Source organism: Phyllostomus hastatus, unplaced genomic scaffold (genome assembly GCF_019186645.2).
Source record: "Phyllostomus hastatus isolate PE091 unplaced genomic scaffold, TTU_PhHast_1.1 phas_scaffold_555, whole genome shotgun sequence".
NCBI lineage: Eukaryota > Metazoa > Chordata > Mammalia > Chiroptera > Phyllostomidae > Phyllostomus > Phyllostomus hastatus.
Genome location: NW_025334036.1, coordinates 1,542,529 through 1,570,483, shown reverse-complemented (window position 1 = coordinate 1,570,483; position 27,955 = coordinate 1,542,529). Strand labels below are relative to the sequence as shown.

General features: G+C 67.0%; 1 protein-coding gene across 1 annotated transcript; it reads left to right on the top strand.

Annotated features, from left to right (window-relative positions):
* Positions 1 to 936: 936 nt before the first annotated feature.
* Positions 937 to 23,644, top strand: TMC3 (transmembrane channel like 3). Its single transcript, XM_045825099.1, has 22 exons — positions 937 to 1,016; positions 2,145 to 2,276; positions 5,898 to 5,973; positions 7,827 to 7,908; positions 9,242 to 9,348; positions 10,162 to 10,260; positions 10,344 to 10,486; positions 11,088 to 11,235; positions 11,885 to 11,928; positions 12,523 to 12,670; positions 13,740 to 13,849; positions 14,241 to 14,319; positions 15,176 to 15,415; positions 16,015 to 16,143; positions 16,291 to 16,358; positions 17,001 to 17,129; positions 18,636 to 18,746; positions 19,399 to 19,524; positions 20,142 to 20,220; positions 21,305 to 21,347; positions 21,858 to 22,113; positions 22,729 to 23,644. The coding sequence occupies exons 1-22, from the start codon at positions 937 to 939 to the stop codon at positions 23,567 to 23,569; spliced, it is 3,270 nt and encodes a 1,089-aa protein (XP_045681055.1). The 3' UTR covers positions 23,570 to 23,644.
* The last annotated feature ends 4,311 nt before the right edge of the window (positions 23,645 to 27,955 follow it).

Genomic DNA, 27,955 nt, shown 5'->3' with positions numbered 1-27,955 from the left:
CAGGGCGGCCTGGGCCGGGTTCACAGGGGGCGGCTCCTTGTCAGGGTGCCTGTGTGCTCCCCTCCCCTCCCCCACATTCCTCGTTTCCTGCCGTGGAACTCGGGGAGGCCTCCTGGTTCCCCTTGGCCTCCGTGTCCTGCCACACTGAGTGAGTGCAGAGTACGGTGAAGTGTCCGTTCAGTGTCACGGTCCTGCTGAAGCATTCGGGCGTGGCGTGTCCTTTCTGCAGACTGCTCTCAGGAGGCGTCGGGGAGGAGTAAGTGTGCAGGTGCAGCTGCAGCAGGTGTGCTGGCAGTGGGCGGGTCCAGGGGAAGCACACACAGGGTCCGTGGTCGTGTTCCACCAGCACTTCTGTAGGTGCGACTTGTTGAGAAGAGAAAGCTGATGACAACATGGAAAACGAAGTGTTTCGACCCTGCCTTTCCGGAGCGATGCCGTGTGTGTGAGTGTGGCCCAGAGTCCGGCTCCCCCTGAGCCCTGTTCCCTGTTCCCGAGCCGCAAACTGGGGGAGAAAAAACCTGTGCTCTGCACGCCCCCGAAGTGTTTGGGGACACCGGTCACGGCAGCCAGCGTGCAGCGCTCGCGAGCCACAGAGCCCTGTCCTGGCAGAGACGGGCTCAGAGGCGCTTCCTCGCCCACGCCTGGGTCCCCTGGCCACGCCTGCCGCCTCAGCCGCCCGAACTCCAGCCAGTCACCGCTGCTGCCGCCACCTAGGCGTGCATATGCATGATTCGTGTTCATATTCATGATCAACGTTCATAATCACGGCTGGCCTTCCGGCTTCTCCCCTGCTCAGCTCCAGCCGCAGACACAGCCCTGCTTCGGAGACCTGAAGGGCAGGGCCGCGGCGGCCCCCGTCCAGAAGCCTCCTTCCTGCTGCCCCCCGCCCCCAGCACCGTGCCCACGCCTAGTGGTCGCTAGGACCCGCCGGCTCCCATGAAGCCCCCCAAGGCTTCGCAGCGCTACAGGAGCTCCCGGAGAAATGCCAGCCAGCTGTACCAGGAGTCCCTGCTCGGGTGAGCGGGTCCCCCCAGCCGTCCGCGGGGCAGCCAGGGCAGGGAGTGGGGAAGGGGAGCCTTGCCTGCATCCGGCCAGGGGACTGGGTCCCGTCCTGCTTGGCGGCCCTTCAGCGAGAACATTCAGAAGCTCCTTCCCTCCTGGTCCTTGCATGGCCGCAGCGGCCGCCCCCGCGAGTGCACGGACAGAGACAGCTCCCCCTGCTTCTTAACCGGGGACCCAAGGCCGGCAGTCTGTTCCCAGCCTGGTTCTTCCGCTGGCCAGACCCACAGACACGCTCCGTCTGCTTCTGTTAACTCAATCAGCCGCGTCCAGAGAGGGAAGCTGCACTCTGTCTTCATAAACCTGGGGGCGGGGGGGTCTGCAGGGAAAGGCTGCGGGCTGGCCGGTGAGGGGGGGCCGATCAGATGCCCTGCATGCTTGTAAAGGTGTGCGGAATCCCCCGTGCACCCCGAGACCCTGGGCGACGCTCTCCTTTGAATGAGCCGGACAGTCTAAGTTAGAGAGAAACACAGAGGAACCACGTTCTCTGCTGCTCTCTTGAAAGCACATCGTTGGTCAAACAGCCAGAGCAGGACACTCGTGTGTCGTCCCCCCGCCTCGAAAAGCTGCCTTAAGGCTGACACATGGGTAGTTACTAGGAGTAAATATTGCTCCTTGTTGAAAAATTCCCCCGGAAAGTAGCTGTTTCCCCACATACGTTGTTTGTTTCTCGTTGTGAGGGACCGGCCCCGGTTATGTCGCATTTCCAATAAGTGCCAGTGGGAGTGCAGAGCCCGGGGTGGGGGGGGGGCTCTGGGAGACAGAGTCCGGTTTCCCGTTTCTCGTCCACGGTTTGGGGGCGAGGAGGAGTCCGGCCTCTAAGGTTAGCCGACTCTTTGGGGTCCCTGAACAACGCATGGCTCTGCCACCGAAGATGCCACTGTGAGGAACTGTTCGAGCCCCTTTTCTCTCCTCACACGGCGACTTCTGGAAACACCTTTAATCCCGAAAACCTCTTCTCTGTCACGGACCCACCGCAGAACCAGACCCCAGTGAGCCGTCACCCCCCCGCCCTCCCCCCGGCCCCTCCCCCCGCACGTGTCCACTAACCCGGTGTCCTTCCGTGCCCCGCGCCCGGGCGGCAGCGGCAGCGCCGACGACGCCGGGGACAGCAGCGACCCGGAGCAGATCTTCCAGAGCATACAGTTCCAGAAGGACCTCATGGCGAGCATCCGCTGCCGGCCCTGGGCCATGCGGCAGAAGCTGAGGGCGCTCAGGTGAGGCCCGCGCAGGGGCTGCCGGGGACTGCACACTCGGCTCGCGTCCACGGAACCGCCCGCCCCGCCCTGGAAACGGGCGCGGACCCCCGTGGGCCGCGGAGGAAGGGGGGGGTGCTGGGGACCCGACTGCTCCTGCTGGGCCAGGCCGGGCCCCAGGTCACCTCCTCGTCGTCTGTCTGGGCTGCCTGTGTGCGCTGGAGGGAGGCGTCTGGTTTTTGGTCTCCTTTCCGAGCACCTGAGTTTAGCGCCGCAGCCAGAGGTGAACGAAATAACCACTCTCACTAAGACAGGCGTGTGACCCAAATGAAAATACACGCTCACTTCACCTGCGCGGTGAAATCCCCCTCGGGCAGGAAAGGTCTCCCCGGGAAGCCGGGTTGCTGTGACAGTGAGAGCCCTGCTGGCGGGGGTGGGGGGGCTGTTGGGATCACGGTGGAGGACTGAAGATTGGAGGACAGGCTGCGTGAATTCAAACACGCTGCGACCAGTCACTAGCTGAGGGCTGTGGGCCCATTTTCCTCGGTTCTCTGAGTGCCAGCTCCTTTCTCCTTACAGTTGAAGTGACGGGAACAGTAGCCCCCGCCTCCTGCCTGCAGGGGGCGCTCCTGAAGGCTCAGCAGTCCCTGGTGGCCCTCCGCCGGACCCTGTTGGGAGCTCGGGGGGGCGCTCAGGCTGAGTCCTTCGCATGCTGTGCAGGTCCAGGCCCCGACAGCAGCTCGGGGCTTCGGTGAGAGGCAGCCCCCGGGCAGCGTGCGGCCTCGCTGTGTCTGTGGTGCCGTGCGTGGTGGCCGCCGCTGGAGCGGGCGGTGCCCGAGGACGACCCCGGGGCTCCCAGCGCGGGAGCAAGCACTCTGCTCATTCAGCGCTGCCTTTGCCCGTGAGTGAGTGGCCGCTCCTGGAGAAACAGGCGCGCCACCTGCTCCCCGGGGCTGTCTCGACACCGGCCAGCCCTCTCTCCCCCGTCTCTGCCACGCAGCCAGGCCTGCCCTGGACTCCCACCCAGGCTCTGTCCTCCCCATCTGAGCAGGGGCGCAGCTGGCCGGGGTCGTGTCCGTGGTTTGCACGCTCAGAACTTCCCAGTCTGCCTCTGTGCCCGTCACCAGCTCAGCTCACTCCTCTCTCTCTCTCTCTCCCCCCCTCCTCCCTCTCTCTCTCTCTCTCCCCCTCCTTCCTCTCTCTCTCTTCTCTCTCTCCCTCTCTCTCTCTTTCTTTCTCTCTCTTCCTCCCTCCTCTCTCTCTCCTCTCTCTCTCTCTCCCTCTCTCCTCTCTCTCTCTCTCTCTTCTCCCCTCCTCCCTCTCTCCCCCTCCTCCCTCTCTCTCTCTCTCCCTCCCTCTCTGAGTGTGGGCAGCGTTCGAGGCTCACCCCAGGGCACACAGCCTCTGAGGGCCTGTAGCTCAGACCTGGGCGCCCCGGGCCCCCGCCCAGCGCTCTGTCCCGCTGCGCCCCAGCGGAGTGAGCGAGGGAGCAGCTCACCTCTCAGAGCAGTCTTGCGCTGCCAGAATTCTGAGAACCGCTCCGCAGTGCTGAGTGTGGCGGGTTATCCGAACAGCAGGGGGCTGAGCCTTTCCGCTCTGCGGGCAGACCGGAGTGAGGGACTCGCTGTCGGAGCCTTTGGGAAGCAGGAGAGCAGAGCCGGCGGTCCCAGCCGAGGCCTGGCCCCGGCGCTCAGCCCGCCCCCACCGCCGTCACGCTCTCCGAGAGCGTCTCGCCCCCTGAGCACCTGCTCCCTCGCCCTTGTCCCCCACGTGTCCCCTCTGTCTCCCTGACGAGCTGCCGGGGCATCACCCTCCTAACCGCTCTGGCCGGGGCTCCTCCCGGAACCCTGGAGATGGGCCCTGTGGGGGTGGGGGGGCGCTGCCCAGACGGAGCGGGACCTTTCTAGCTGGGAGTCAGGGCAGCGGCCGCCCGCCTGGGGCGGTACAGCGCGTGCGTCTGGGCCTCTCAGGGAGCCGGTGGGCGGTGCCGTGGGCTCACGGGTCGGGCCAGGCCGCCCCCCCCCCCCGCTGCCGCGGCCCCCAGCTCACTCCCCGGTCCTGGCTCTCGCTGCACCCTTGCGCTCCCTCCCAGCTGTGGCCGCTTCAGGGCTCCTGTGGGCGGGCGGGCGGGCGGGCTCTGCGAGGCCCCCACAGTCCATCGCGCCTGACCCCAGCCCGGGCGCAGGGAAACCGAGATGAGTGGCCATGCGGCTGGGAGGGCCTCTGCCTTTCAGACGCGGTGCAGTTGGGTCCCCTCTGGGGGAGACCGTCCTGTCTGTGGACGTGGGCAGGGGGGTCTGCTGGTTCCTCATCCCTCTCGGGGGAGGCCGAGGACCAGGGGGCGTTGCCAGGAGCTGCCTGGGACGGACGGGCGGGGACCACCTGGTGCGGAAGCGGCGGAGGACAGACCGGACGACTCACACGGAGGTCGTCACCTCCGATAGCGAGAATCCCTCCGTGTCGTGTCCCAGGAGGTCGCCAGGGCGGTGGCGTCCGGCTCTAAGGGTCTTCGGTGTCCGGTCTGTCCGGGGGCAGTGACCTGTGTCCTGGGACCCCTTGTTCTCTCAGGGGCGGTTGCACCGCCCAGCGCAGTGAGTCCAGCCCCTGTCCGAGGGTCCGCCGTTTCCCCCAGAGGCACCGCCGGCTCACCGGCGGGGTCTGGTCTGTCAGCGTGGCGGTGCTTCGTCGGGGCTGGGGCGGGTTGCTCGTGGGGGCGTGCACACAGCTCCGGCGCCCGAGTTCCGCAGGCGCTGCCCTCTCCTTGAAGCAGGTTCCCTGAGCTCAGGTCTGACTCCCTCTGCTGGAGCCTGAGTGCGGGAGGTGGGGTGCCGGGTCACCTGGAGGGGCCGAGGCGCTGGTGTCCGCCAGCAGGGTGCCCAGCGGAGGGTGCCTGCTGGCATCCGGAGGGAGGGAAGGGCTGGAAGGGATTCGCAGCAGTGTGGTGACGGCCACAGGGGTCGGGGGTGGACACTCAGTACAAGACACAGGTGGTGAAGCCTGTGTAATTTCATGAACCGGTGACACCCCAAAACAGTCCGTAAAAATATATTCAGGAAATGTTGTTGTAACTGATTTGGGTGTTAATCATTTTGCATGAATTAGTTCATTGAAATGGTAAAGAAAATTTTTTTTCCCAGTTTCGTTAAGAAATGATGGGCGTACCTCGCTGTATAAGTGTAAAGCCTACAGAGTGATGGTTTGGTTTGACGATACAAAGTGATCGTCACGGTGGGGTCCGCTAACACCCATCACCTCCTGTTGACACACAAGAAGTTTTCCTTTTGATGAGGACTCCCGGGATTCCCTCTCCTGCACACCGTTCAGCGGGGTGAACTGCAGCCCCTGGGCCGCACCTGGCGTCCCCAGCCCTGGCTTTACAGTGGAAAGTCCACACCTGTGACCACACCGCTCCACACCCCGCTGTGGTCACCTCTGCTGACCCCGAGTCTGATCCCTGATAACGTACCTTCCCAGGGAGTGTCCCGGTCCCCCAAAGACCCGATGAGAGATTGGCAGGACGCCACCTTCCCCGGGATCCGTCCTGTGTGGCCGGGCCACCTGTACCTGTTGGGCATTCACACCTGTTGTGACGGTTGTCAGGGCTGTAAGACTGCGCTCACTGTCAGGTCTGTCTCCTCTCAGGCGGGCAAAGGAGATCGTGCTGAAGTTTGAAGGGAGGCTGACCAGGACCCGGGGCTACCAGGCCGCAGGGGCAGAGGTAAGGAGCGCCCAAGGGACCCCCCTCCCACGGCCTCGGCAGGTGACACCTGTGCTGGCACCTGGGCCTGAGCACCTGCATGACCCCACACCTGGACCTTAGTCCCAGATGCCGTCTCATTCCGGCTGTGTGACCCTGGGCGAGCCTGTGCCCAGAGGCGGGCCCCTTCCACAGAGAGGATGACCTCTGGGCCCTCTGGACTCAGCCCCGCCCACATGTGCGGGCTGTCGTCTCTCTCGCCACAAGGGGGCGCAGCCCCACCCCAGCACTCAGTTCACGAGGCAGTGCTGATGGGCTCACGTCTTATTTTTCCCGTGCAGTTACTTAAAACTAAACTTCAGTGTCTGTTGATCTGCTGATAAAAACATTCCACAGTTTTCACAACTGTCCAAAAAATCATATCTCCCTCTGGGACTCCTTCTTTCTCCACGGAGTGAGCATCTTTTTAAAAATCCCCTGTTTCAGTCATTCCCTACTGAATGTGTAATTTCACATCAGACTGATCAGGGGACACCAGCATCTGGGCTTCCTTCCTCACCGGCCGCCCTCACGGGGGGTTTCCCGCGCTGCTGCTGCCGCGTGGTTGTTCTCTGCACGTTGGGGATGCCTTTGCCGCGGAGACTGGGTGCAGATCTTGAGAGAAGCGTGGTGTCGGTCCCCACGCCTTCCGGGACCCTGGTCATCGAGAGAGCACGCTTTCTGGTCCCCTCTGCCTCCGGAGGCTCCCGCAGGCGCAGCCGCCGCGGGCTCTCCCGACCAGACCAGCGCGAGGGGCGGGGGCCGTGGCTCTCCCCACGGAGCCTGGGCCGGACCCCCAGCGAGCAGCCCCGGAGGCGGCGGCCGGGCCGCACCGGTCTGCCCGCAGAAGCTGTGCCGCCGCGGTCGGCTCCGGGGTGAGGTTCTCACACGGCTCTACGGTTAGAGCGCACTGCCAGCACCGTGGACCGAGTTCTGAATTCGTTCTTCTTGCAAAATGAGGAAACCAAATCCCCCCAAAAAGAAAGTAACTTTTTTCCGGGGGGACAGCATAGAATAGAGGAGGAGCCTGGGCTCAGTCTCAGGTCTCCGAGCTGCCGCCCGAGTGCGTCCCACACTCGGGCGTGACGGTGGCCCTGAGCCTCCAGTGCCCCGACCCAGACCCTCCCCCGGGGGCGTGTGAGCACCGGCTCCGGGGCACCGGGATGGGGGGGGGGCTGGTCCCTCTCTGGCCCGCAGCGTGGGAGCAGTGGGAAGCAGGACCGGGGGCGTGGGCGACCCGTGAGAGGGGCCGGGAGCAGCTGTCGGGGCGTCGGCGGGCGGCAGGCTGTGTCTGCGGGGCAGAGGAGCCGTGTGCGGTTAGTCAGCAGGTCGTCGGGGCGGCAGCTGCGTGGGACTGGGTCTGGGGTCAGGAGCGGAGGAGGGGCTCCCCCAAACGTGGACACAGCTCAGAGCTCCACGCAGCAGCAGCAGCCGCCACGCCGGCCTCGGCAGACACGGGCGGGGCCAGAGTGGCACCTGATGCGTGTCTGTCCGTGCTGGCTCTGCCCAGTCACTGGGCACGCTGTGGTCACTCCGTGGCCCTTCCTGCTGCAGCGCGGTCCTGTGCGGCCGTGCGCTGATGTGGCGCTGCGGGGGGAGTGGGGCTGGAGTCAGGGCGAAAGGTCAGGGTCAGGGTCAGGGCACAGGGCCTGCTGTGTGCTTCTTGGGGAGAACAGCCGACCCTTGAACTTGCAGCAGTTGTGGTGTAAACGTGGGGCCCTGACTGAGGGCATCACCCGTGTGTCTGCAAGCGCCTCCCTCGCATGGGGCCCAGGGCTCAGAGTCATTGCTGGGACGACGGAGGCAGTCCCTCTGTCCCTCTGTCCTGCCCCCAGCTCTGGCGGAAGTTCGCGCGTCTGGCCTGTAACTTCGCGGCGGTCTTCATTCCCTGGGAGACGAGGATCAAGAAGATCGAGAGTGAGTCGGCCCCGGGGGGAGGGGGCGAGGAGGGGCGGGCAGGCCGGCCCTCAGGCCGTGTGGCCAGGGCACTGGGCCCCGTGGTGCCGACCCGGGCTGGACATAGGACAGGGGCGGGAGACACAGTGTCCACCCCCCCACGGAGGGTCCACGTCCCACCGAGACTCTGCCGTCCTCTGTCGCGGGCATCCGTTAGTCACAGCGCAAACCCGGAGGGTCGATGGAGGAGCTGTGTCACTGAATACCGGAGTGATTGGGCCATTCCAAAATGAAAACACAAAACTTTGCATCGTCACGGGTTTTGCCCCCTTCTGCGGGGGATTCCCCTCGGCCGGCACTGTCCCACGTGGGCCCCCCGCCCTCTGGGGCAGCGGCTGCAGGAGGGGTGTTCGAGCCCACCCTGAGTTCACAGTGGGGCCGGCCTGTGCCGCCACGCGCCCCCGAGGGCCAGGGTAGAGGACACACGGCTGGGAGCAGCCCGTCCTCACGGGATACGTTCAACTTGGGAAAACCCATTTGAGGGGAAAATAAAATGGATTTTTATTCATTTACATAGAAGAGCGTGGCTGCCCGTAAAAAACCGGCGTGTGATATGTGGACAACGTAACGCGCTCCCGTGGGGCGGCGCCGGGGCACCACCAGCGCACGGAGAGCTAGTTGCGGGAGCGGCGGTGATGAAGGGGTGCGGGGCACTCGGGGGGCGGGGGGCCTTGCTGTGCCTTGTCCTGCTCACCGGGAGGAGCGGGAACCGGGTGTGAAAACAGTGCCAGGCGGGAAGAGTCCGCCTGCTCCTGGAAGCCGCCAGAACACCGCCCCCACCCCCGTCCGACCCCTCTGTGCCCCTGGTCTCCTCGACAGAAAGCGGTTTTTACTGTAGAACAAGGTGAGATGCATAGAAAAGTCGTGAAGAGACTTTCCATAACCTCTTCACCCTCGTGTGAACATGGAGGGAATTACTCATCGTGACGTTAAGGAAAAAGAATCCTTCGAAAAATCCTTGAGGTCCCCCAAACTAGGTAAAACAAAGATGCATGAAATCCTCAAAAGCTGCTGGTGCTTCTGAGTGCACACGGAATGTGGGTTCGATGAAAGTGTCTTAGGTGAGTGTGTGTCGTTGCGGAGACTGTTCAGTTAGGGGTTTTCCCGCACGCATAACTGGTAGGTGTTAATGGGCATCTCCATCGATCGTGTCCACAAGCGTGTCAGGGGCAAGGTGGGTGGGGCGGTGCCGGTGGTTTTAGCGAGAGAAATCGCCGTGTTGCAAATCCAAGGAGAGCTCCTCGCCCCGGGGGCGTCTTCTGGGACCTGTGCTCTCTTTCCCGTCCTTCCCCAGGTCACTTCGGGTCCGGGGTCGCCTCGTACTTCATCTTCCTGAGGTGGCTGTTCGGGATCAACGTGGCGCTCGCGGTCATGACAGGGGCTTTCATTGTCGTCCCGGAGGTGAGGGCCGTCCGGCCAATCGCACGTCTTGAAATTAGGAAACAAGAATCCTTAGAATAATCCCTGACATTCTCAAAATGCCCAATGCAAAAGATACGCAGTGTGTCTGTTTTAGAGAAAAAGGTGCAGCTTGTTAAAAAGGCGGTGGGGGCACTGCCATCCCACGGCCTCCTGCACCCCCTCCCCAGGTCTCCCTGGGGCTGAGCCGGGCAGACGCTCGCTCTGCGAGGGCCGGGGCGTCGGTGCGCTGGGAGTCCGGCCTCACCCCCACCAGGCGGTGCCCAGCGGCTGGAGCCCCGCACACACACACACACACCAAGTGGGCGGGGCCTCTGTCCCAGCACAGTTTGACGGGCAGGCTCTGAAAGTCCGCTCCATGCGGTTGTGTGTTGGAAAACATTGTTTTGTTTTGGTTTGGTTTGGTTTCAACCACTTAAAAAAGCAAAAGCCATTCTCAGCTCACGGCGCAGACAAAAGGAGATGACAGGCTGGATTTGGCCTGTGGGCCAGTGTGCAGACACCTGTTAAAATAAAATCTGTTTCTCAGCAAAACCTTATATCCAGAAAGTGGACGGGGAAGAAAGGGAGGGGGGCATTTCCTAAGCCCCTGGAGACGGGCGGTGGCCTCCACGGTCCACCCACAGAAGCCACCTCCCGTGGCCGGGGGGTGGGGTGGGGGGACGCCGGCAGGCCCTGGTCCGGCAGAAAGGAAAGGAGACCTGGCCACTGGGGCTGACTCTCCGTCGGCGAGGACGGGGCAGGAGTCCGCCCCGGAGATGCTCGCTGACGGGCCGCCCTCTCCTCTCCCCCCAGCTCGTCGCGGGCCAGCCCTTCGGGAGCACGGCCAGCAAGAGCATCCCCGCGGCGCAGGCGGCGTCCGCCCAAGACCTGGACACCGTCTGGTCCCTGGGGGTGAGGCTGGGCGCGGCAGCCCGCGTGTCCGGAGGGGGAGGGGCGAGGGAGGGCGCCAGGCCTGACGCGCGGTGTCCCCGCAGGGCTACCTCCAGTACTCGGTCCTCTTCTACGGCTACTACGGCCGCGCGCGCCGGATCGGGAGAGCCGGCTACCGGCTGCCCCTGGCCTACTTCCTGGTGGGCGTGGCCGTGTTCGCGTACAGCTTCGTCACCCTCTTGAAAAGGTACGGCTGCCCGGCGTCTCAAAACGCCTGCCGAGTAGGACGTGTGCGATCTCCTTCAGTCTCCCGCGTGAAGTACGGCCGCCCCCGCGCCCATCGTGCAGGCGGACCGGGGCGAGGCTCTGAGCCCGCTTGGCCCGGCGCTCGCTGGACGCTGCTGCTCGGTGCCAGGCCCCCGGCTGGCTCTGGGGGGACCCGAGCCGTGGGCCTCGCCGCTCGTGTGATTGTGGACGGTGGAGGGGCAGCGCTGCCCTCCGCGGGCAGAGGCTCCCGGAGACCGATTAGCCCAAAGGAAAGCGTTTTATCGCGCGCGCGCGCGCGCACACACACAGCTGCGCGGGGTGGGCTGGGCTGGACCCCGGGGCCCACACACTTCAGTGACCTCCTGGCCACCGCAGTGGGGGGACCTTTTGTCCGATGGCGTCCACCCAGCCACAGGCCGTTTCCAGTTCCACGTCCACACTGAGCAGAGGGGACGCAGGTGGGATGAGCTGGCCGGTGCTTCGGCTCACGCGGAGGCTCGGTGGGGACGGCGGCAGCCCCGGGTGGGGAGCCCGTTCCCGACACCGTCCTCACGCGGCCCGCCGCGGGCCCACTCTTGCAGGATGGCGAAGAACTCCCGCACGAGCCTGGCCAGCGCCTCCAGCGAGAACTACACCTTCTGCTGGCGGGTGTTCTGCGCCTGGGACTTCCTCATCGGGAACCCCGAGGCCGCGGAGAGCAAGGCCGCTGCCATCGTGAACAGCATCAGGGTGAGCGGGGCCCGGGCCGGTGGCCGGGGGTGGGGGTGGGGCGGGCGGCGGGGGGCGTGGCTCGGAGTCCAGACCGCGAGCTCGGCTGGGACTGCAGCTCAGACCGGAGGGAGAGACACGCCCCGACCCGCCCACCATCCAGCCCGGCCGGGAAGAGCACATCAGACCTTCTCTCTGATTTTTAATGTCATCTTCCCCAAGTTGCAGTTTGCACTTTTTCGAGGACTCACATTGTGGATCGCTGCTGTGTCACGTGTAGAAAGCTTGTCAATGAGTAAACACACGTGGGTGGGGGGGGTGTGAGGTTTGCCCGTGAACCTAGAAAGTCAGCGCAGTTTTCAAAGCCTTCGGAGGCCGGGCCCCACGGAGCTGGCAGGTGGTTAAATGCTGTCCCCTTCCGAGAAAAACTTTTTTTTAGACCATTTCAGATTTCTGCGTCATCCACTCCTCCGTCTCTCCTCTTCCCAATCTCCAGTCTGTTTTTCTACTCACTTACCGTCCAAAGCACTGATACCCACAGCGTCTCGCAGTGACGTCGGGACTGTGAGGTCGTGATGGGAGACAGTGGACGGGTCACGTCTGGCCGTGACGCGCGCCCGGCGGAGGTCCACCACCACTGCCGGTGACGCCGTGTGTGTCCTTCCTGCAGGAGGCCATCCTGGAGGAGCAAGAGAAGAAGAAGAGCAAGAACCTGTACGTGCCAGGGCTCTGCCAGCCGGGCGCGCGGTCGGACTGGTTTAGTCCGGTTTACTCTGGCGCAGAAACTGCCAGGCATCCTGTCTTCCTTCCTCACCCCCTCGGGCACCCCTCCTTTCCCCTCGGAACCCCTCCCCCGGGAACGTGATGGGCGGGGACCCCGTCCTCATCCGCACCAGTACTTGGGAGGGTCCTTCCTCCCTGGGCCCGGCCACGGGGCACAGGTTTGAAGCCGACCGGCGTACTGTCCTTCCGCGCGGATCAGGGGAGAGGTGTTTGTAGCGCCGGGGCCGAGTTCGCCAAGTGAAGCGAAGACTCGTGGGTTCCTGTGAAGTCAGAGGATACAATAGTATCCAGTTTTTGTTGACGAGCCTACCGAGGTGACTGACTCCTCAGGCCTGGAGCTCTCCAGGTCTCGAGGGCCACCTCGGTGCGGGCGGGGCCGTTCAGCTGGAGGACTGAGGTCCCGGAAGGGCTGCCCCCGAGAAGGAAGGGGCACTGTCCCCAGGACCCGTGTGTCCCTAAACGCTGTCCCCACGCGGCCTTGGCCCCAGGCGTGTGTGCCGTCCTCACGTCTGCCTCCCCCCGCAGGGCGGTGACCATCTGCCTGAGGGTCGTGGCCAACATCCTGGTGCTGCTCTCGCTGGCCGGGAGCATCTACCTCATCTACTTCGTGGTGGACCGGTCCCAGCGGCTGGAGCAGTCCAAGCGGGAGCTGACGCTCTGGGAGAAGAACGAGGTACCCCGCGCAGTGGCCACCCCGTCCCTCATTCCCCCAGCGTTTCTCGGGTGGGTGAGCCGGAGACTCTGCACGGGGGTCTCGGTCCCCTCTGGAGCAGGGGCCGCGCGGCAGCCCCGGGCTCAGCCGGGGAAGAGGGCTCAGGTGCAGAAACAGCGTCGGGCACGTGCACGTTCTCTACCGTGGAATCCCTCGCCCGGGCTCCGCGTCTCTCACGTGGTGTTTCCTCGCTGACACGTTCCCAGAACCTGACCCCACCGCAGACCGGCTGCGTGGGGGTCCGGCGCGAGTGCCCCAGCTGAGCCAGCTCCGGGCCTTGCAGCCGCCTCCGGAGCCCCACGCAGGGCAGAGCCTCCCGCCCAGCCCCTCACCAGCGGCTTCAGGAAGAAGAAAAACCCATCTTTCCCCCCATCACCGTGGAGACAGTCGCCCCAAGGACGGCTGCGAACAGCTCTGTCGCTCTCAGCGTCTGCGGCCGCACTGCCGCCCCGGGAGCTCGGTTCCGTGTGGCGGCGTGAGAGGCAGAAACGGCTCGCATGCGGCCCGGGGACCTCGCCGGCGCCGGCAGGGGGCTGGCGCGTGGGTGTCAGCACGCGGCATGGGGGTGACTTGGTCCCACCGGTGCCCCCTCAGTGCTCGGTGATTTTTCACAGTCTGAGGCCACACTGGGTGGTCCCCGCCTCACCTCTGTCCATCCCGTGTCACCCAGGTGGGTCACGTGGATGTGGGCGCGCGCGCGCGCGTGTGTGTGTGTGCGCGCGGAGAGGAGTTTCTGGAAGAAAAACCCAGAGCTGCTCCTCGCGCTCACGCCGCCCCGCACCTGCTGCCTCTCCTGCTCCGGTTGCCGTGAGTGCAGACGGACCGGCCCAGGCCTGGCCCCCGACTCTGACCCCCCTCCGCTCTGCTCCACGGCGGCAGGGAGGGGGCAGCAGGAAACGTGGCCGCCGAGAGCCGGCAGCGGTGGCAGGGGGCGGAGCGCAGGGGTGTGCTGCGGCCAAGGAGGCCCTCTGGCGGAGTAAGCCCAGGACAGAGGGGCCCTCGGGGCCTCACGGGCGCCCTCTCTCGGCAGGTGAGCGTGGTGGTCTCCCTGGTGACCATGCTCGCGCCCTCCGCCTTCGACCTCATCGGGGCCCTGGAGACCTACCACCCGAGGACCACGCTGCGCTTCCAGCTGGCCAGGTGTCCTGCGGGCCCCGTGGGAAACGCCTCGGGGCCGGTCACCTCACTGCCCCGCGACGGGAGGCCACGCTCCTGGGGAGCCCGGGTTCGGTTCATTGGCCCCGAAACTCAGCACAGAGCCGCCCCTGTGCGCGCATCGCAAGGCGAGCAGGGGGCCGCGGGCCAGGCCCCGCTCTCGTGCTGCTCCGGCCGTGTGCGTGCGCGCGGGGAGCCGAGCAGCGCGGGCCGCGGCGCAGCCACCTGGGGAGGCGGGCGCCCCGGCCCCCGAGCCCTCAGCGGAGGGAGCAGGGCGGGCTCTGGAGGCTGCGTCTTTTTAATTTGCCCAGGGCGGCAGCCACTCCTGCTCCGTGGCAGGTCTGGACCCACCGGCGGCCGCGGTCTTGTCCCGCAGGGTCCTGGTGCTGTACCTGGGGAACCTCTACAGCCTGATCATCGCGCTGCTGGACAAGGTCAACAGCATGAGCACCGAGGTGAGCGCCCGCCCGCCGCCACACACACAGGCGGACACACAGATCTGCGTGTGCTCAGATGGACACCCAGACGCACAGACGTGTGCACAGACACCCCTGCAGGACAGACAGACACCCACTGGGGCGGTGGTCACTGTCGACGTCACTGCCCGCGGTCGCTCTCCCTGCGTCCCACGAAGACTCAGCACGCCGAGGTCTCCTGGGGGCGGGAGGAAAGTCAGCCCCGCCCTCAGGGCGGACAGACCGAGGCCGGGTGCGTGGCGAGGAAGTGGCCGCTCCGGGGTGGGCGCGCACGTGGGTCTCGGGACTGCAGCTCCCCGCCTGCTGTCCGCTGCCCTGAGCTCCGCCAGCAGAGGGTGTCGACAGCGCTCGCCGCCGACCGCCGATCGCAGGCTGCGGCTCCGAGAACGGGGCGGGGGGGGGGGCGGAAGAGCGCCCCCCCAGCACTGAGCGCCCCGGCGCGTGAGGCGGAAGCGGGGACAGTGAGGGCGCGGCGTCCAGGCTGGGACGTGGTAGAGACAGGGCCTCGGACGGGGCCCCCAACACGACTGCAGCTGGCGGAGGGGAGTCCCCGCGCGTGCTCACCGGCACTGGGAGGGTGCGGAGACAGCGCGTCTCACCCAGAACCGTCTCAGACCGCAGCTCAGTGCCGCGCCTTCCCGCTCCGCGTGTGCCGTGACCGGGGCGGGTCTAGCGTGGCGGCCTCCTGCCGAGACGGAGAGACGGAGACGGAGGCAGAGGGACGGAGGTCCGGAGAGGGACTGTCCCTGAGCAGGGCAGCGATGTCCTCGTGCCCTCTGCGGACACGGACATGGGGACAACCTTTTCCCTCCTCCCCCCTCCTCTCCCTCCCCAGGGAGCTGCTGCCAGAAACACCACCAGCCGCTGGCCGGACGCCACCACCGTCTCTGCCACCAGGACGCCCCCTGCAGGGGAGAAGTGGTCCACGCCGGGGCCGGCGCCGGGGTTGGGGAAAAACAGCACATGGGCCTCGGCGGGTGTCCTGGCTCCCACCTGGGCACTCCCCGCGGCCAACCAGACCACCGCCGACACCCCGGGGCCGCAGGACCAGTGCTGGGAGACCTACGTCGGGCAGGTGCTCGAGCCCCTCCTCCCACGAGGCCTCCCACGCCCATGCCCCCCCCCACTCCTGCGGCCCTCCCCCCGGGTCGCTGTCCCTCGTTCATAGGGAGGGGCAGTGGGGCTCACCGGTGGCGTCAGGCCCTCTGGGTCTCCGTGGCAAGGACGACAACAATCAGAGATCCATGCCAGGTTGCCTGCGGGCGGGGCCCCATTCTGAGTGCTTGGGCCTCACGAGAGCCCTGCTGTCCCCATCGTGATGGGCGCAGATGTGGAAACTGAGGCACAGGAGGTTCAGGGGCTTGTCTGAGGACGCAGAGAGGACAGGCCCCACCCAGGCCCCTGCCCCGAGCTCTGCCCCAGCCTGTCGTCCACACGCTGTTTCACTCGGAGCCCCCACCCTGAGCCCCAGGCCCCAGTGAGCGCTCTGCCGCCGAGACCCACGGACCTCAGACACCTCCTGCCTCCGCGCCACGCCAGCCGTGGGCGTCAGAACTCCGAGGAGCCCGTGCTCACGGGGCCCCATTGTGTGCCCAGGAGTGAACGGCCGGGGCCTGAAGGGAGCGGCGGGGGGGGGGGCCCAGTGTGGTGACCCCGAGGACACCTGCGTTGCAGGAGATGCTGAAGCTGTCCGTCATCGACATGCTCTTCACCGTGGCCAGCGTCCTGCTCATCGACTTCTTCCGGGGCCTCTTCGTGCGGTACCTCAGCGACTACTGCTGCTGGGACCTGGAGAGCGAGTTCGTGAGTGCGGGGCTGCGTCTCCCGGGGGAGCGCCTGTGTGTGGCCAGGCCTGGCCTGTCCCGGCGTCCGGCCTGGGGGGCAAAGAGCAGAGAGCCCCCCTGCGAGGCACGGTGACGGGCCACCAGCATGTGTGTGCTTCCCTCGCAGCCGGAATACGGGGAGTTCAAGATCGCGGAGAACGTGCTGCACCTGGTCTACAACCAGGGGATGATCTGGTGGGTGCCGCAGCCCCTCCCCGCCTCTGCTCGCAGCTCCTGGGGGCGGGGGCTCCCGCTGAGTCTTACGGGACACGGCCGCAACGAACGCGGTTCCCGGGGGCAGCCCAGTGCTAGCCAGCAGGCCGGCCCTTCCCTCCCCTCCCACACGTCTCTGGCTGTGGACGATGCAGGGTCGTCCGAGGGTCACCCGAAGGTCATCTGCCCCTTTCTGCACGGGGAAATCCCCTCATTTCCCCAGCCCACCTTCCGTGTCTGCAGACTTTGGGCAGTTACCTCTCCTTTCATGATTGCCAAATATGAAATGGGGTGAAACGCGTGAGGTCGAGTGGGGAATGTTGTCACAAGTCAGCCCTCAGCTCGGACAAGCGGAGAGCTTGCCCCCAGCGGCAGTAGTCTGTTCTTCCCCTCGTCGCCAGGAGAGGGCGCTCCCTTCCGCACTAAGTGCGGAGGGAAAGACCGAGAGGGTGCTTTACAGTTGGGCGGCTGCTCCCCTGCAGAAGGGGGAGGGTTGGGGGCTCAGACCCTCGCGGGGGGGGGGTGCTTCCCCGGTTCGTTAGGCCCAGGGTGCAGGCCCCCGGGTCTCAGGACCACGGCGGACCGCAGAGAAGGCACCCTCACTGGCTCCCCTCTCGTGCCCAGGATGGGGTCCTTCTTCTCCCCGTGCCTCCCGGCCTTCAACGTCCTCAAGCTGGTCGGGCTCATGTACCTGAGGAGCTGGGCGGTGCTCACCTGCAACGTGCCCCACCAGCAGGTGTTCCGGGCGTCCAGGTGAGCAGAGCCACGTACGTCCGCGTCGCCCAGGGAACCGGCCGCCGGCGGGGCATCTCCCGGTGCACCTCCCCCGGGGGGCGGCCCTGGGGCCCCGCCCCCCCCCTCCCGCAGGCTCCAAGAGGCGCAGCAACCCCGCGGTGCAGCGACCCCGTCGGAAGTGCGCTCTCTCGGGGGCCCACGGTGACGCAGCCGGGCGGGAGCGCCGGAGTGGGGCGCACCCAGATCGGGAACGACAGGGCCGCGCCGACCCCGCAGCGCCCTCCTTCCGCCCGGGCTCCCCGTCCGGGGGCGGAGTCGCACACGCAGCCGCGCCTGGTGTCTGGCCTCTCCCCCTCGAGTCTCTGGGGACAGGGCCCCGGGTCTTCATCATCCGGGCCGAGGGCGTGCGCGGGGGTGGTTCCCAGCTCCTGGCTGCGTGCACAGCACTCCCTGGGCCTGCTGCTGGGCGCCTTTGGCGGGGAGACACCCAGGCGTGCAACAGCTGGGGCGTGCGGTGTGAGTTTGTTCACACTCAGCCCGACCCGCAACAGAAGGTGTCCTGCGCGGTCCCGCCCCGGACCCTCCCGCGGCATTCTGGGAGGGGCCCAGGCGTCCCACCACCCAGGCAACGCGTGTTTTCTCCTGCGGTTTTCTCACCTGGAGGAACTCAGGACACGTTTTGAACACATTCATTCGGGCTCATCAAGCTCATTTATCTTATTTTGACATGACCATTGTCATGTGGGTCTCTCTTGGTGAGTTCCGCACGTTTTGACCGTGACGGAGTGAGAACTGCGTAGTGTGTGTGGTGCGTGGTACAGATGGGTGGTGGGCACAGTGTGTGGTGCGTGGTACAGATGGGTGGGCACAGGTGTGTGTGGGGGGGGACGTGGGTACACCGAGAGAGGGGGGGGGCTGCACACGGTAGCACCCCCCGACTGCTGCGTTCTGTGTGTTCTGACATTTCTCTCCTGGTCCACCCCGGGGCGTTACAGAGGCGGAAAGGGCTAGCAGGGGGCCCCCAGGGACGGACTCTCATGCCTTCCGCAGACCCGGGCACCTGCTTGGGCCCGGGGGACTCATCGGGCAGGACCCTTCCCCGGAGCAGCCGGGAGCGGGCGGGGCGGGAGGCGAGGGTCAGGAGTCACAAGGGAAGCAGCCCAGCCGTCCGGGGACACGAGCAGTGAGCTCCAGGCGTGGACGGGGCAGGGAGCTCTTAGGTGAGGACCCAGGCGGGCGGAGCAGAGGTTCTAAGGGTTTCCCGTGAACGAAGCTCATCAGGTGACGGCCAGGGGTCTGCCTCTTCCTCGGTTCCAGGTGGGCAGGTGCCCGGCAGACGTGCGGGGGACCGGGCCACTTGGGCTGGGCGACCTGGGACCCCCGACAGACCCCTCCTGGACGGCAGGGGCGGAGGCCACCTCTGTTCGCGGAGCGGGGCCGGTCTCCGCGTCTGCGCCCCAGGCGAGGGTCGCTGGCGCCTGGCCTCTCGAGAGAGCTCAGCACCCGGCTGCCGGCGTCCTGCAGGTCCAACAACTTCTACCTGGCCACGCTGCTGTTCATGCTCTTCCTCTGCATGCTGCCCACCGTGTTCGCCGTGGTCCGGTACAGGCCGTCCGCGCACTGCGGGCCCTTCAGGCGAGTGCGCGCGCCCGCCCCCCGGTGTGGGGCCGCCTTCCCCCTGCCCCCCCCCCCCCCCCCCCCCCCCCCCCCAGCTCACGCAGAGCAGATCAGCCGCAAGGGCCTCTGGGCCAGTGCGCTCCTGGGTGGCGGGCCGCCCCCCGCTGCGCCCGTCTCGGCGCCCCTCTCAAAGAGGCGCAGCCCCTTCAGAGCCAGAAAGGACGGCAGCCTCACTCCGGTGCTAGGAAGAGCTTTTCCCGGCCCAGTCCCCCCGTCCCAGCACGAGGAAGGCTTTTACTGGGTGATTGTCCTCGACCTCCTTCCGCACTGTGATGCGCTGAGGCAGAAACCCCTCGGGTTAACTCCACGGAGCACCGAGCCCGTTTCGATCTGTTTACGGAACATTCAGAGTCCGTGTTCGTGTGCGCTGTGGGAAGACACGCACACCCTGTGACCTCCGACCCACCTTCAGCACTGCTGGGTGTCAACCAGCTGACCCCGTGGGCCACCGCCGCGGCGAGGCTGCGTGTCACTGTCGTCCGGGCGTGCACCCCGCTGCGTGACCCACTCCGGGGAGTGCACGCCGCCAACCAGGAGCCGTGGTTCTCCCTCCCTCTCTCCCTCTCTCTCCCTCTCTCTCTCTCTCGCTCTCTCGCTCGCTCGCTCGCAGTGGGCAAGACAAGATTTACGACATCGTGTCCGAAACCATCGAGAAGGACTTCCCCGCGTGGTTCAGCGCTGCGGTCGGGCACGTCAGCAGCCCCGTGGTGATCCTGCCGGCCGTGCTGCTGCTCTTGTGAGTGCCGCTCCCGCCTCCACCAGCCCCGGGGGGTGCCTCGCGTTTGGCCGACCAGGGAGCACTGCCCCCAGCAGCTGCACGAGACCAGGGAGTCTGTGCGGGCCACTCAGGGGCCCGAGGGCCTGAGCAGGGATGGTGGACGGGCAGGGGCTGCAGCACGACCGGTGCGTCCGCAGCGTCCAGCCTCGGTGCAGCCGCCATGAGGGGTCAGGTGGTGTTCCCGTCGCCCTGTCCCCCGGAATTCCAGGAGTCCCAGAGGGCCCCTCGCCGTGCAGCTGGGCAGCTTCCGCCTGCTGCGGGTTCACGGACGCGGTGCTCCGAGCCCAGCAGACCATAAACGCCTCTCCCTTCTCCGTCCCTCTCCCCACTGTGACCCGTGCAGGATCCCAGGCCGGTGGGCGGGGGCGGGGTGCTGTGAAAAGCACGGCAAGGAAAGGGAGGCAGCCCCGTCCCCGTGCCACGGGCAGAGAACTGCTGAGACCTCCTATCCTCGGGGGAGGGGGTGGGGGCTGGCCCCCACGCAGCCTGGGGTCCTCTGTGCCCGGCCACCCAGCCGAGCGGGGAGCGTGACGGGCGGCCGAGCTGCGCTGAGCGCCCTGTCCGTTCCGCCCTAGCATGCTCATCTACTACCTGCAGAGCATCGCACGGTCCCTGAAGCTCAGCAACCAGCAGCTCAAGATGCAGATCCGGAATGCAAGTATCGCGTCTCGGCTGTGGGGTGTGGGTGGGTGCCCGTGAGCTGGCCACATGCCAGGCCCCACCAGCAGGGGGCACTAGTAGTGAGGTCTCATGTTTTCAAATCACAGGACTCGCGCCACCTGGTAGGGTGCAAGGCCACGCCTGCTCCCTCCCCGGGTCCCCCAGAGTCATTTCTAAGGACCCCCAGGCGCAGGGGTGGCGCCCCCCTTCCCGGGCACGAGGCTGCCTGTGCTCTGTGATGCCCAAGCCCGTCAGCCCCACTGCAGCCCGGCCGGCCCTCCGCGTGTGGGCTCTCCTGTGGGCAGTTGGGGGGGGGGGGCCAGGGACAGGGCCCCAGCGGCCACGCTTGGGACCAGGGACCACCCTTTTCACGTCCATGCCGGTGGTCCTCACCCTGTCTCCCCTCTGGGCCCCCGACCTTCACTGTCAGAACAGTCACAGGGGGCCCAGACCCCCCGCCCCGTCCCTCCACAGTCGCCCCTCCTCCCCGCTCCCCACCCCCACTGCCACCCCAGGGCCAGCACCAGGGCCGAGCGAGGGAGGCTCGGACCCTCGAGGTCACACCCAGCCGCGCGCGGTGCTGGGAACGCGGCCCCCCCCCCGCCCCTTCTCTGGCTTCACCGCACCCCAGAACCCCGCGCCAGAGACTGCCACTTCTTTAGCCTTAAAAAGAAAATGCCTCCCGCGGGTATCAGTTTGTGCGGAGAAAGACCAGTTCATTCCAGACAGACTTACAGAGGAAGGGCATCTGGGGGCGGCAGAGGGCGTCCTTGTGAAAAGACGTGTCTCCTCCCATGCTGTCCCTCCACACTTTGCCACCAGTGTCTCGGGCCGGACCCGTCCCCCCCGGTAGAATGCGGGTGGTCTGACCCGTGGCGGGAGATAAAACCTTTGGGGGACAAAGCTCGCAGGGGGCCCGGTTCCTGCGCTCAGCTCCCAGCCCGGGGGCGGGGCGCGAGGGCGGCGGTCCTGGCCGCGGGGGCGCGCACAGCGCAGCCGCGTCACCTCCCCCGAGGACCGTATTTGTCAGCGCTTCCGCCACCCACGAACACACGTGTGATTGCCGTTTGTGTTCTAGGCGCGGTCCGAAGAGAAGAGGAAGGTCGCCCAGAAGGTGGAGGGTGAGTTCACACAGACACACGTGGTGGCCGACCCCGAGGCGGCCAGGCGTGTAGAGACAGCAGCGTGAGGCGCCGGCAGAAGCTCCCCACAGACCCCGGCGTCACGGTTGTGGAGGCGCAGTGGGGTTGTCCCGTGCCCGCTTTCCAGTCCGGGCCACCTGGTTTTTCCCAGAATGCTCTGTGACCTGTCTCCAGAAACCCATAACGGCCACAGAAGCTTTATTTCTGCACCGTACGTTTCTCTGTTTCTGGGAGAACCAGAGCCCGGCGCTGGGGAACCACCGCTCTGGCGCCTGGGGCTCCCGGTGGTGCGCCTGCAAAGCCTGGGGTCCGCCCGGTCCCCCGGCAGCACCTTCCCGCCCCCACGCCCCCCGCCCCACCCCGGCGTCTGTGCCTTCGGAGGTGTTCACTACCCTGGTTCCGTGTGCGCGCGGGCGCCGGCCCCTGGCCGTAGAGCGCGCCCCCGCAGCTCGGCAGCCCGGCCTCTCACAGCGCTTCCTCCGCCCGCAGCCCGCATCCAGACCCCGCGGGGGAGCACCAAGAGGCTCGGAAAGGACAGTGACCTCGGCAGCCAGCTGTCCCTGGCTCGCTCGGTGACGCCCCAGAATGACGGCCACCTGCTCGGTTTCGACTCGTGGGGCAGCAGGAGTGGCCGGGTGGAGACGCTGGCCCCGCCCACGCCCCAGTGTCCCCGGCCGCGGCCCGGCGGCCCCGGCTCGCCCCCTCCTGGCGCCTGCAGAAGCTGTCCGGCACACGGCGCCCGCAGGTGAGCGCGTCTGCGGACCGCGGGCCCGTCTCTCGGGAGGGGCCTGGTCGCTGGCCTGGTCCGCAGTTCTGGGCCCAGCACCCCGTCTGCCAGACCCTACCTGCTTCGCGGGGCCCGCGCCCCCACCGGGTGCTCCCACCAAAGCCGCGGGGCGTGAAGTGGTCTCTGTGTGACACTGTGACAGCAGTGCAGATAAAACACGGCAGGGGACAGGGGGCGGGGGAGGTGTTTAAATGCAGTGACGGAGGCCATGAAGAACCTGAAATCGTGCCGTTCGCGACGTGAGCTGCACGTCCCGGAGGGGCCTTGGCGCGGAGGGGGTGCCACGAGCCCCAGCAGGCTCTGGGGCAGACCATCGTCACGAGACTGCTGTGTGGCCGGGGCGTGAGGAGCGCGCCCCTAGCACGTGCCCCGCCGATGTCAGTCCCACTGTGTGCTCCTGGGGCACGTTAGCGAAGCCCCCGGTGCCCTCCCTGGAGTCGCGTGGGGCCCCTGGCCTCGCAGGGCTCCGAGCCGTGGCCGCAGAGAGGAGACCCGTTCAGGGCGGTCCCGGAGCCCCGGACGTGCGGCCCGCGGGCACCCTGTAACATGTGCGTGACCGCCTCTGTCTCACAGGCACCCACGCGGCCCATGTGCAGGCCCGGGAGACGGTCCCCAGAGCAGACCCCGCCCCCCGGTGACGTTTGCACAGCACGTCGAGGACGTTCACTCGGCGCCGCTTCTGGGAAAAGACTCCGTGGGCGGCGGCCCTCCTCCCCGTGGACCAGGGGGCTCGGCCTCGGTGCCGGGTGCTCCCAGGCCCCGCGCCCCCAGGTGCTATCTCGTCAATGAGCGTGACTCCCACAGGACCCACCCCGGACTCTGGCCCGAAGGACACTTCCGGGCAGATGCCGCGGGGGACGGTGCGGAGATGTGCGCCAGGAGCACACGGCCCTGCGCCGCGTCCTGGGCGCCCCCGCGGGCTCGCCCTCCGCAGCCCAGCGAGGACGCGGAGACTCGGAGGGGAGAGCTGAGCCGTCGGCCTGCGCACCCGCGCTCGCTGGCGGACCTGAGCGTGGCTCCTCCCTTCCACGCTGGCGACGGGGCGGGGGGCCAGACTCCGGCTCCGGAGCCCTGGGGGCGGGGGCACCCCGCGTCTTGGGAGGACGGTTTTGATGGTCCCCTTGTCGGGCCCGTGCGCCTGCAGAGGAAGCCGCGCCCCAGGCGTTTCGAACGCCCACTGCGCCCTGGGAGGCCCCGGGTCAAGCCCAGGTTCGAGCCGCCCCTCACGGACTCGGACTCCGCGTCGGCGGCGTCCAGCAGCGACCCGCAGAGCAGCAGCACCGACCAGTACCTGCAGGTCTCCCGCCGACACGGCGCGTCCCCGAGGCAGGCAGGCCGCGTCGGCGGCAGGAAGGCCGAGCCGAGGCGGGAGCTGGTCGTGGACCTGAACGACCTGATCTGTTCCCGCGTCTGACAGGTGCTGCCGTCGGGGGGCTCGGCGCGCACCCCCCTTGTGGAGAGAGAGACACGAGTGTGCGGGGGGGGGGGGGGCGCGTCCAGGAGCCGGCTGTTCCGGTAGCTGCACACGAGGGGCTGCCACAGGCGTCTCCTGGATCCAGCACCTCCCGCAGTCCTTTGCCTCGACCCTGGTGACCACCGTCCCCAGGGTCAGTGCTGTCGCTCCCACTGCAGGTCATCTCCCCTCTCGGGGCTGAGCCCTTTTTGGTGTCATCGTGGGGGCTTGGGCGGCAGTGCGCGCTCCCTCCCACCGTCGGCCACGCGCGCGCCCCCTCCTGTTTCCATGACAACCCGTCACTCCAAACTGTGCCTTCGCAGTTTCCGCCTCCTCCACCTGGCTGTGAGGGCCTCGGGGACAGGAAGCGTGTTGTCACAGACACATCGAAGATACTGTGGAATGTCCTTTTGTGAGGGAGGTGTCCCCGGGAGTTCCACGACGAGCGTCCCCTCTCCCACACGCTTGGTCTGGGGCTGTGACTTCGGGCTCTCCGGGACACTGGGACGCACTGGGAAGCTGGGCCCCGTCCCAGCCCGCAGATGCGCCGTCTGTGCGAGGCGGGGAGGTCGCCAGGGTCGCCCTGCACACACAGGGTGACGAGCGCGCACCACCTTCCAGGCCACAGCGCGGCTCACGGGGCACTCCGGCTCCTGGGGGCAGTGCGAAGGCCGGGGACCGGCGCCCGGGCTAGCAGCGGCCACGGCGGCAGCAGCAGCGTTGAAGGAGGCCTCACAGGCGGCCCCACCCCCGCAGCACTCCCAGGAGTGCGGCGCGCGTCCGTGCAGTCCGTGGTCCGCGTAGTGACGTGTAGACGTGTGTGAATGTGCTCGCATCGGCATTCGTGACCAGCGCCCGTGCTTCACCCGAGAGAGTGCCGTCCGACCGCAGGCACTGGGCGCACGCCCACGTCTGCGGGTCTGGCGGGGCATGCGCAGACCCGGCCCTCTGGCTGCTCCCGCCGCCTGGTGCGGCGCCACGCGGGTGAAGCGCGCAGTGTCCATCCGCTCGCCGGCGGGGAGCCATCCACTGCCACCACGTCGTAGCCCACGTCGTGGGGCACTGAGTCTCCTCCACGTGGTTTCTGGGCCTGCGCCAGCGCCGGGGAAGCGGGTGCTGGTTCTCCCAGAGCAGAAACCCTCGGGCCCTGGGCGGCGACGTGTCCGGGCTCACCACCCGCCCCTCCGTCGGACTCCCGGCGCAGACTCCCTGCAGGTGGCGGACCCTCTTTTCGCGCAGCCTCGCCGGCACGGGGCAGTGCCCCGCCTCCTCAGTGTTGCCGGCCCAGTGGGGAAAACGCTCTCCGGGCTCTCGGCGCTGACGCGCATTTCTCGGACCCGGGAGGCTCAGCGTCGCCTCGGTCCCCGGCAGCCCTCTTCTGGGTGGCGGCAAGAGGAAGGGGCATGCCCGGGCTGTCCCAATGCCTTTGCGTAACTGTGGTTTCACCTGTTCCTCCGGCTTGCTGCGGAGGCCCGGAGAGGGGTGGGGAGGTGACTCAGCGCCGCTGAGGACCAGGCCGTGCTGTTGGAAATCCTGCTGAAGACACCTGCGGAACAGACTCCTCCCGGGGCTGGGGGCTCATCCCAGGTCCACCCACCGGCTGTACGGGGTGCACTCCTCTCGACTAGAGCAGCCTGGCGACCCGAGGGTGGCTCCCTCCGCCCCGAGCGTGTGAACGGCGGCGAGTTCGGAGAGGGGTGTCTTTGTCGCGTCTCAGAGAGGAACTTCCCTGGGCCGAGCGGGAACCCTGTTGTCCAGTTCCTCTGTGTGTGTGCGCGCGCGCGCGTGTCCGGTGGTGGATTGCTCTCTGTGTTTGACTTCTCTCTTTGCCCGTGCTGTGGGACACACCGCGTCTCCGTGGAGGAAATGAAGGGTAGGAGCAGACAGGTGAAATGGGAGGTGGGCGTGGGCCCCGGCTGCTCCGCCCCCTCGCTGCGTGGCCGCGGGTGCGCCTCAATTTGCCACCCCGTGAGCGGGGGACCGCAGTCCCTCCCCGTGAGGGGCGAGGGGTGCAGTGCGGGCCCAGGGCCTGGAGAGGGGCCGGCAGGTCGCACGTGCTGAGTGACAGCCGGCTGTCGCCAAGTGGACGGCGAGCAAACACGGACGTGCCCGGAGACCAGCCGCGCTGGCGCCTGTCCGAGCGGGGGCGGGGTGTGCGCGCGCGGTTCCTCCTCGGCGTCTGCATTTCGGAGCTTCCTCGCCTGGGGCACGTGGACACGGGGCCGTCCCCTCGGTGGTCTGGGCTCCCTGCCCTGTGTCCACCTCCTCCCGAGTCCCCTGGGACTTGAGCGAGGTCTGCTCCCGGCCTCGTGGGAGGGGCCCTGGCCAGTGGAGGCCACGCAGCCCGGAAGCCCTCCCCGTGGCTCCGCACCGCAGCCACAGGCGGACTGCGGAGAGACGGCCGTGCGGGCAGCTGCCGCCCAGCCCGGGCCCCAGCCTGCCCCTCTCCTGCCCGGCCCTGCCTTCGCCTGGGAGGCAGAGCAGGCCACGGGCATGTGCCCGGGCCCCGGCGCGCCCCAGCCCTGGCCGCCGGTGCGTGCGGGCCTCCGCGGCAGACAGCCAGCGCCCTTCTTCAGGTGCGCGGCACGCTCAGGGCGGCGCGCTCTCTGCAGAGGCTCCTTGGAAACTGCGAGCCCCACGCTTGTCCTGATGAGCGTGCAGACGTCGGCGGTGCCTGAGGACCCAACAAAGGCCACCTCTGGGGCGCGACCTGCTCTCCCTCGGCTGCTTCGTCATACATAGTGCTTTCCCCCAGCGAAACTGTGGTCGGCCCAGTGGGGCAGGGCCTCGACCCCAGCTGCGTGGAGACATCCTACACTGCTTTTCTTACGGAAGCTTTTCTTAAATTTAGAAACCCTTGCATGTTAGCAACTAAAATAACTAAATGGTACACGACGATGTGCAATGAGACGCAAACGCCCTTCGTGCTGCTGCCCCCCGCGAACAGTGTGCACGGTTCTGGAGGCGAGTGCTGTAAATACATGCTTGTCTGTGCGAACACACACGCGCCCCTCGAGTTCTCTGTCTGTCTCTCGGGGGCGCACAGAGACACGCGGTGCTCCGTATGGTGGTGTGCTGTGTGCCCGCGCCGTCCTGACTGCTTGTGGTGGTGGGTCAGATCCTCCGACCCGCTCGCTGGCTGCGTGAGCGAGCGCTATCGTCTTTCTCATTTTCCACATGCGGACGCCAAGGTCTGAGTGGCCCGCTAGGGTCACGGCCGGCAAGGGGTGGCCCTGAGACGTGGGCCGGGCCTCCGACCCGAGCCCTGTCTGCCTGTCTGTCCGCTCGGCGGCCCGGCCCACCGCCGTGTGCATGGCCGACCCGGGGCCCCTGTCGGGGATATCGCTCCCTGTCAGCGCACCCCTAGAACGCCGGGTTTCTTTAGGAGAATTTAGAAAACAAGGTGATTTTTAAAGTGAAGTTTCGAGTACCACTTGTCTCAGCCGCAGAGGGTGAGCTGCTCTTGGTTAGAATGGTCTGCCCCTGCCGGCTGCCCGTCACGCCCCGAGCAGGGAGCACCTGTGCCCCGGCCGCCGCGGGGCTCACCTGGGCCGGGACAGTCCGCCGGGCGGGGGTCCTGCAGCCCTGTGCGCGCCATCGACGCCCACGGTGTTTCTGGTTGCAGGGTCCGCCTCAGGCTGTCTGGGCAGGAGTCGCTGGGTGAGCGGACACCCTGTGACTGTGTGGCTTGGCCGTGCGCAGGTCCCGGTCACACGCGCACCCACAGTCGCGTGGGCAGAAACGGCTGTCCTCTCTGGGCGTCCGCAGGCCTCTCCCCGTGTGCTCATGAGACGGGGGTGCGGGGTGCCCCGCGCTGCCGGCGCCGGCAACCCCCCCGGCTGGGAGGCAGGAGCGAGTCCTTCGTGAGCCCGCGCGGGGTTTCCTGCGTTCTTTCGGGCCTTCGGGCTGTTCGCAGTGGCCTCCTGGTTTGTAAGAACACGTCGTACACGAAGAAAAGTTACTTTCAGTTAAAAAGTGCTCCCGTTTTTCTCTCAGATCATTATCTGCCTTTTTATGATCTTGGCTTGTTTAATTTTTAACATGTAGTTCCCTTATTGGCCTCTTCTTTCTTGGCTCCTAAGAATACTTGGTTTTCCACGGGGCGCTCTCAGGGTCTCCTGCCCCTGTGACCTCCCACCCCCACCCCCACTTTCCCCGTCGGGTCCCAGGGCCCCTCCCAGAGCCGTGTGGGCGGAGCCCGGCCCTGCTGGACCCGCCCTGGGGTGATGTGTCCTGCACAACCGTCCCATCCCCAGCCCTGCCAATCTCAGAGCAGGGCGGGGTCCTCCCGAGGGCCTGGGCCAATCCGGGGGCAGGAGCGGGGCTGGGGGCGTGGCTCCGCGCTCC